The 9,411-nt window shown below is 45.5% G+C and overlaps 1 protein-coding gene across 1 annotated transcript; it reads left to right on the forward strand.

Annotated features, from left to right (window-relative positions):
- The first annotated feature begins 1,157 nt into the window (after positions 1-1,157).
- On the forward strand, positions 1,158-5,752 carry LOC146210258 (uncharacterized). Its single transcript, XM_084608695.1, has 4 exons — positions 1,158-1,420; positions 1,615-2,010; positions 4,332-4,401; positions 5,596-5,752. Exons 1-4 carry the CDS (start codon positions 1,172-1,174, stop codon positions 5,688-5,690), a joined length of 810 nt encoding a protein of 269 aa, XP_084464821.1. The 5' UTR covers positions 1,158-1,171; the 3' UTR covers positions 5,691-5,752.
- Positions 5,753-9,411: the final 3,659 nt, after the last annotated feature.

Genomic DNA, 9,411 nt, shown 5'->3' on the forward strand with positions numbered 1-9,411 from the left:
TAATTATGAACTTGGCTTCTGTTCCTACGCAAGCTAGCGCTATCGCAACTTCCTCCGCAGTCTCTATATTGCGGCCTCTGACGGCTGCCGCGGATACCGGTGCCCCTCGGCCATCGACTACCGAAGCTACCGCCGCACCTGTTCTGCCACTTGCCGCATCAACATAGACCACTTCCTTTGCTCCCATGTTCTTGAACCGTCGCTCTAGAGCCTCGGCTCGTTTGGCCCTTCTTTCGACTATAAATTCTGAATGCATATTCCTAGGGAAGGGGGGGACAGCATTCGAGTACCATATGATTCCCTTTGGACGTCGACGTTACCCCTCTCGGCTATTTCGACGTCTGAATAACTTAGTGCTGTAATTATTTACTAATTACCCACATCAACGATTTTGTCGTTTGCATACCTTTCCCTGTCGCACTATCCGATGGTATCATTCTTCCGATATACCAACTAGTAACTCCTTTATGGCTTTTTTTACGAGCGTTCGTCTTATGCTACCTGTCCATCTTTTCTTGTGCGCCGTATTTTTTAGTGCAATTTGCCATGGGCTTCCGCAGACATCCACCAAATAGCTCGACAACGCAGCTCTTGCTAAAGCCTAAATCTGTTATGAATACCAATATTTTAGCGAAAAGAGGAACCGAAAGGGGGCATCGAAAAAGCCCGACAGGGATTAAAAATTAAATATATTTCAAACATGCACCAACCCGACGTTCTGGATGATGTGGAGGTCATTTGGAAAGGTGGGCGGGAGTTACCGTAGGATGAGAGTCTTGAATTCATCATCATCATCATCAGCCTGACTATACCCACTGCAGGGCAAAGGCCTCTCCCATATTTCTCCACTTAACCCGGTTCTGTGCTAGCTGCATCCAACTGACCCCTGCGAACTTCTTAATCTCATCCGCCCACCTAACTTTCTGCCGCCCCTTGCTACGCTTTCCTTCCCTTGGAATCCAGTTTGTTACCCTCAGCGACCATCGGTTATCCTCTCTTCGCACTACATGTCCTGCCCATGTCCATGTCTTAAATTAGGTAGATATAAAGAGAACTAAAAAGACTACGAAAAAGGAAGCTCATTCTTTCTCATCGGGGAGGCTACTGCTCATCAAGGAGTATACGGGTAAACTTTTCAGTGAGGATACAAAGTGGGCTTGGCGGCACGGAAATGATGGGCCACACTTACCTTCGGAATTTTCCCTTCTTGCTTGTACAGCTCCTTGGCCTCTGCTGCGCTCGCTTCCAGGACCCTGCCGGTGTGCCACGCCATGTACCGATGCCCCTCGTTGACAGCGGTGGCCGCGCTCACGTTCCAGCCTTGGAACGCCTTCCCTGGGAGCAGGAACAACATCTCTCGGACGAGTGCCGTTGCCGCGTAGCCAACGCATCTGACCATCGCGCATCCCAACTTGCGCATGTGCGTCTTCCTGCCCTGGATCAATCACATCAGCTCCAACCACATTATCGGGGAACCTGCCTCGTGATTCAGTTATCACCACTTCGGCATGTCTACATAAACCCTTTCCACAGCAAAGCGACCTTCAGTGGGCTTGGCGGCACGGAAATGATGGGCCACACTTACCTTCGGAATTTCCCCTCTTGCTTGTACAGCTCCTTGGCCTCTGCTGCGCTCGCTTCCAGGACCCTGCCGGTGTGCCACGCCATGTACCGATGCCCCTCGTTGACAGCGGTGGCCGCGCTCACGTTCCAGCCTTGGAACGCCTTCCCTGGGAGCAGGAACAACATCTCTCGGACGAGTGCCGTTGCCGCGTAGCCAACGCATCTGACCATCGCGCATCCCAACTTGCGCATGTGCGTCTTCCTGCCCTGGATCAATCACATCAGCTCCAACCACATTATCGGGGAACCTGCCTCGTGATTCAGTTATCACCACTTCGGCATGTCTACATAAACCCTTTCCACAGCAAAGCGACCTTCAGTGGGCTTGGCGGCACGGAAATGATGGGCCACACTTACCTTCGGAATTTTCCCTTCTTGCTTGTACAGGTGAGCAATTGCCATTCCTTGTATGCAAAACGCTCAAGTAACCGCCTTTTATTCGTGCTGCCAAGTCCACACTGTGCATGTAGTATTTTCTATGAATGTTCTTGTGTAATTTTTGACTTGCTTCTAATGGCTGGTGATGTCGAATCCAATCCTGGACCTACTGAACCAACCTTATCCGACCTGCTTAAAGCCATCCAGGACGTCCAGAACGGGCAGTTAACAATGCTTACTGAAATAAAATCAATCCAAACATCTTTATCCGACCACGAAAAAGCTTTCACCGAAGTGAATAACCGCCTTTCTAAAATTGAAGCAGACTGCGCTTCTTTCTCCTCAATAAAACCTGAAGTCGAAAATATAAAATCTACGACAGCTAAATGCATGGCTGAAATGGAAGCACTGACTGCCCGACTGGACGATATGGAAAATCGAGCACGAAGAAACAATCTAGTATTTTATGGTATAAAAGATTCCGACAATGAATTGTGGCAAGATTCAGAAAAAATAATCACTGAACACTGCAGCCAGTACCTAAACGTATCCCTCGAACCTCGCAGCATTGAACGTGCCCACCGACTAGGCACATATTCACCAAATAAAAACCGGCCGATTATCGTCAAATTAGCTCATTTTAAAGACAAGCAGCATGTACTATCGGTGAATAGCAAATTCAAAGGTACTGGCTTCAGTGTCTCCGAGGATTATTCTCCAAACACCCGTCTCGCGCGGAAAAGCCTCTATGACTATGGTAAACGCGAAGGGCTAAAATTTAAACTACGCCATGACAAGTTGATATACGGAAGTAAGACTTATATATTTGATCGCACCACTAATCATGTAGTTGAACATGAGCAACCCTAGCAACCACTTCAACAGAATCACACTGCGAAGCAGACTTACCGTTCCTCATTATCATTCTTATTCACTAACATCCGTAGTGTGATCCCAAAACGCGATGCTTTATGTAACCTCGTTGAATCATGTTCTGCTAACGTAATTCTGTTAACCGAAACTTGGCTTACCTCTACTGTTTGCGACACTGAGATCTTACCCTCCCTTCCGAATTTTGATATATTTCGAGCAGATCGTAGCGAAATGAGGGGTGGGGGGGTTCTCATTGCCACTGATCGCTCATTACGTTGCTCACGTGTGACAATTTCAAGCAAATTGGAAATGGCTTGGCTCTGCTGTAATGCATGTTATCCACGTGTTCTCATTGGTATATGCTATCGCCCCCCAAACAATGATCCTTTATTTAATTCCTTGTTGCATGATGCCCTAAACACGCTAACGACCCTTTATACCAATACTCCAATTTTATTGTTTGGCGACTTCAACTTTCCATCTATCTTCTGGTCGGATCTTGCTTCCACGCTCTCAAAATCTAACCCTGAGTGTGAATTTGTTCACACCTGCCTCACGTTTGGATTAGATCAAATAATCGACCGACCAACTCGTTTAACAGATCATTCTGCTAATATTCTGGACCTTGTGCTGACATCACAACCTAATAGCTTCTCACCCATCACTTACATTAAAGGGCTCAGCGACCACATGGCCATTCATGCTACATTTTCTTGTGATTTACGAAACGCGAAAAAGATCAAGAAAACGCTTACCCTCTATAATAAAGGTAACTACGTTGGCTTTAACCGCGATCTTGCTGCTTTCCTTGATAACTTTTCGTCTGGTTTTTCACTACGCTCTCTTGAATCTAACTGGTTACTCTTTAAGTCCGAAATGCAACGCCTAATAAATTTACATATCCCGACCATAACCATAACAGAACGTCCTGGATCCCCATGGTATAACAAAACACTTAAAAGATTAAATAACAAAAAGAAGCGATTATTTCGTGCAGCTAAAACTACAGGCACGGCTACCGCCTGGGAGAAATATTACACTGCCGCGGCTAATTACGATACCGAGGTCATCAAAACTAAGAATAACTTCTACTCATCCACCTTGCCTAACATGCTGCATGAAAACCCGAAGCGTTTCTGGAAAACTATTTGCCCCTCCACCTCTAGCATAATTTCTCTGACTGATAATTCTGGTGTTTCCTCTTCTGAATCAGAGGTTCCTATATTCTAAATGATGCATTTTGTTCTATATTCACAAACGAACCTCTTAATAACCTCCCTGATGCACCCAGTTTTCTTCACACACCTATGGATAACATTGCATTTGAACCGCGCGGCATCGCCATGGTCATCGATAACCTAAAAAATTCTTCATCCGCTGGTATTGACGGCATCAATGCCAAAATCCTCAAAAACACCAAAGACCTCTGCAGTATCATATTGTCTCTGATTTTTCAGCAGTCATATTCTTCGTGCTCATTACCACGGGACTGGCGCATTGGGAAGGTCATTCCAGTCCACAAGAAAGGTAACAGATCTTCACCACTTAACTATAGGCCAATCTCATTAACCTGTGTTTGTTGTAAAATTATGGAACATATCATATATTCTCATACTGCCAAGTTTTTATCATCTCGTAATTTTTTTCATTCTAACCAACACGGCTTTCGTAAAGACCATTCCTGTGACACGCAACTTGTTCTTTTTCTTCATGATATACACGCATGCCTAGATCGTAACATTCCCATGGATTCAATATTTCTGGATTTCGAAAAAGCATTTGATAAAGTCCCGCACGCGCGCCTAATTCTTAAACTGTCACTCCTAAACCTTCATCCCCTAGTTCTGGATTGGATTCGAGCCTTCCTTACTGATCGTTATCAATTCGTTCATGCTAACTCACACTCGTCATCCCTCTCCCCTGTCTTGTCTGGCGTCCCTCAGGGGACCGTTTTAGGCCCTCTTCTGTTCCTTATCTACATAAATGATTTACCCTCTAACATCAGATCTAATGTCCGACTCTTTGCGGATGATTGCGTCATCTACCGCCCAATACATAATTCCTCCGACGCCACCATTCTTCAAGAAGATCTCGCACGCGTCGAAGAATGGTGTAGTACTTGGCTCATGTCCCTAAATAGCAGTAAAACGTCACTTATTTCTTTCCATCGCCGGCGCAACCACCGTGAAAATACTTATACAATTATCAACAATCCTATTTCATCCGTTGACTCATACAAGTATCTAAGTAAAGATTTAACCTGGTCGCATCATATTCACCACATCACCAATTCAGCCAATCAAGTTCTAGGGTATTTGCGCCGTAACCTATCACTAGCTCCCCCTCCCATTAAGCTTCTTGCTTATATAACTTTCATACGTCCTAAACTTGATTACGCATGTGCTGCATATGATCCCCACTATACTAACCTAATCACCACGCTCGAAGCAGTCCAAAACCGCGCCGCCAGATTCATTTGCTCAGACTACTCTCGCTATACTAGCGTTACAGCACTAAAATCTCAGCTTAATCTCCCAACACTGGCCTGTCGGCGTAAAATCGCCCGTCTTTCGCTGTATCATAAATTTTATCACACTTCCGATCATGAAACTGCCCCGATAACACGCGCTCATCGCTTTTCTCGTCATAGTCACCCTAACGCCGTCTACCCTGAACGGGCCCGCACCGAAACATATAAAATGTCATTTTTTCTTCGAACAGCCAATGACTGGAATGACCTTCCATCCGAAGTGGCGGCCATCATCAATCGTGTTCTATTCAAAACCGCCATTGAAGACCATCTGTGTTCGTATTAACTTTTTGTTTGCCCACCCCTCATGTAATGTCCCCTGTGGACCCTTGAGGAAACAATAAATAAATAAATAAATAAATAAATATGATTAAGAAATGACAAAGCTTGAATGCCTTCAAACAAAAACAGGCTAGAATTGTCACAACTGTCAGACCTAATCGCCCAGCACAAAATGTCCAACATAATCTAGTAGAACGTGGAGAGAATCATGCAGGTTCTGAAAAATGAAGGTAGCTTGCAATCACTGCGCTGCAAGCTGTGCACACGCAAAAATCATGCATGTGCTAAGAGACAATATCATTGTCAATGTTGATATGATAATCAAATATCCTAATATTGAGAGGAGCAGCAGTGCAGAGCAAGCAATCGAAAATGGATGAACTGAAGAATTAGGAAGAAAAGAACCGGGGAAGAGGCTATTGGGTAGGAGGTAAGTGCAGATTCTCGAAAGATGATGAAGAGACGGAGCTAAAGAAGTCCAGGGCAGCACCTAAATCTGCTTATGTGCAGTACATCAAGATCATTCCATTTCTTTCACGTCGCCTGGTGGCTTCTCCAGGTATGACTGCGCGCGCAGAGACGTTGATTCTATGGGGGCAGACATGATCCTTATGCGCAACTTCGCGCTCAGCGACGAGACCGCGAGGTCGCGACGTGTCGTGCGCACAGATGGACGGGATCATTCAATGTCTCTGCGCGCGCAGTCATATCTGGAGAAGCCACCAGGCGACGTGAAAGAAATGGCAATGATCTTGATGTACTGCACATAAGCAGATTTAGGTGCGGCCCTGGACTTCTTTAGTTTCGTCTCTTCACCATCTTCCAAGTCGGACCGGATCGGCGGACTGATGCAAGATTTTCTTTACAGAGAAAAGGTTGCGGTAACGTAAACTACACGGGCTGAATGTCGCGGAGGCTAGCGAATCCCAGAGAGGTGTACGGAAAACGCTGCAGCTCCCGAAGCCTGCGAACTGGCTGCGACAATGTGGAAATGCTGCCCACGTGAAATCTTTTCAACAGCAGCTCTGTAGCCCACTAAGCCAGCGAAATCGCTGATTCATCATTAAATGCCGCGCATGTGAGATCATGAGACGAGCTACTCCGTGGCATAGCTTAGACACCCTGAGCCAGAGAGATTGCCAAAGAAGGGGAATGCTCCGAGCATGAGATCACAATGCAGTTTCGAGATCCAGCTGTTGCCGGAACAGCGCCATACGCGCTTGTTCGAACTCTTGGTTAATACGAGATCTTCGGAGCCTGAGGCGCAAGATACGGAATCGGTGACCTCGCCGAACTTCAAAACTGCCGACCGCCAAGTGTAACGGTGCGAGAGTTCTTGTGGCAAATAACCCTACCCGTGTAGTGACACAGGTCGGCGTGATTTGGTTTTGGAGGGGAGAGAATAATGCTACCTGGTTTACCAGTTGGCAGAGAAAGAAGATCGCGATGTTGGGTTCACTAACGCTACCGCAGGGTCTCACATGGTCTCTCTGGATATTTGTGAAAGTAATGTACATCCCTACTGAAAAATCCTGTATAAAATTCGTACAGGAAATCGTATACAGGTTTACTGTACAGGCTCTAGGATACAGTATTGTGGGCTATTTCAGGAAATTCCTGTACTGCCCTGGAAAGTCCGAAATGAAACCGCGCGGAGCTCTGATACCCGAATGGCCTGTATGGTTGATGGCCCTCGTTTCTGGAACGAAACGCGTCGCCAGGGTGGAAAAAGCATGCAATAATATAAAATAACATGACTGCATTTAAAATAATAAAGTGCACCTTAACCACTACTCTACGGAGAGCTTTTTTTTCTTTATTGCCTGACTTCGGCACAGTACACAAAACCACTTACAGGGCACAATGAGCATTCATTAATACAACAATCAGCCAGGTGGGTTGTGGCGTCGTCATGCTAAAATTCTCTTAGGGTCACTAATAGCTCCAATCTTCCGAGCCACTCGGGAGCTTCAGGAGCAAGTTTCTTAATTTCAATATATCTATTCATGTCTTCCCGAAAATAGATCCGTACTGGCCGTGCGTCAGGATCGCAATGGTATGCTGCCGTTCTCGAGCGCCATATACAGTGGAGGGCCATTAGCATAATAAGGTCTAATGGCACCCCATCCTCATTCTCTACTGGCAAGTACCTAATACCGTGCGAGTCTAATGGAAATTCCTTTTTTAAAGTCCTTTGTAAAATATCCCAAAAGTATACCCCTTCCCAACAATGTAGGAAAACGTGGTCTATAGTTTCTGGCTGTTTACAAATTAAGCAATGCGAACCCCAAGGTAAAAATAAATTCTTCCCTTCTAAGAACGTCTTTACTGGCAGTGTTTCCGTGTGTAACTTGAAGAAAAAAGTTTTTGCATTTGACGGCACCTGCTTCGCCTTCACCCGCACGTCGCGTCCTGGTCCTCCACTGTATAAGGCCCTGTACATTGGTATGGGAAGAACTACGTCACACAAATCCTTGTACAGCTTCTTCCTGCTAACACAAGATAAATATTCATAAGAAAATCGAACAGACAGGAATCGCACACTAGCGACAACTTCTCTAAAATAACCAAAAATGCGTCCCGATAAACTTTCGGTCAAGACAACAATGTCCGGCAGTGCATTTCCAAGCCTTAATTGGCACACAGTACGCAAAAATGGATCTTTTACATTGCGAACAAAAAGAAATCTGCTGACAATCTGTTGTAGAAATAAATGCCCCAAACCCAGTCCACCGTCCTTCACCCGCCTAAACAAACTGGTCCGGCTACATCGTTCCCATTCTGCTGCCCACACAAAAATGGCAAATATCCGGTGCAGTCTATGTACGTTCATCCTTGCACAATGCAACACTTGCATCACGTACCACAGCTTCGACATAAAAAACATATTGCACACTGTGGCCCTGGCGAAAACTGACAATTGTTGCCCTTTCCACCCCTCCACCTTTTCCCGCATGGCTTGAGTCTGTGCCCTCTAGTACGATTCGCTATCGCGATAACTATCCAGTGGAGAGTTATGGTTACAGCGGTTATTATTCAGTATATGCATACTACTTTTCCTCTTTCGTACTTTGCATATTTTCCTTGGCTGTAGAATTTGTTGCCCGTAATTCACCGATCGCCCTTTAAACACGCTGAATATTTTTCCAGGCTATCACAAGCGTTCACAAATGTGCCGTATCTTTATAATGCATCGCTTTATTGAAGGCAAACCTCAATATATCATAATTTACTAGTGCTGATGTGTTTTTCATTGTTTACGAACGTTTGTAAGTTTTCCTACATACAGAGATATCCGGTGCACTAATACTTGTAACACGGCGTTTTAGCTTCACGTGCTACCAGCGGAGCATCGATGTCAATGAATACACTTCCGACTGAGCGGTTTCAATATGTAAACATTCGAGAACGCGCCGCCCGGTGTGCGGCTATCTGCGCATCTTTCGATGGTCAGCGATGTTTGTTTATTTTTTCTCGAACAGTTTTTTGTCATCGCTAGCGAAACGATACGTTCGTGCTCCCACTTTCGCGTTGAAGGCGGCAGATCTTCAGTCGCAAATATGAAGACGCACCGCAAGATCGTGCGAGCTGCAGCGAATGTTGTACGCGCAAAAGTGACGCGACGCGGGTATATGCTTGCTAGCGTAATCTTCGGCGGCTTCGTATTTTCGATGTATTTGGGAAACGAAGCCTGCTCTTTTATACAAAATTGTTGTATAATATGT

The sequence above is a fragment of the Amblyomma maculatum genome, chromosome 1 (assembly GCF_055883805.1).
Source record: "Amblyomma maculatum isolate TAMU_Amacu chromosome 1, ASM5588380v1, whole genome shotgun sequence".
NCBI lineage: Eukaryota > Metazoa > Arthropoda > Arachnida > Ixodida > Ixodidae > Amblyomma > Amblyomma maculatum.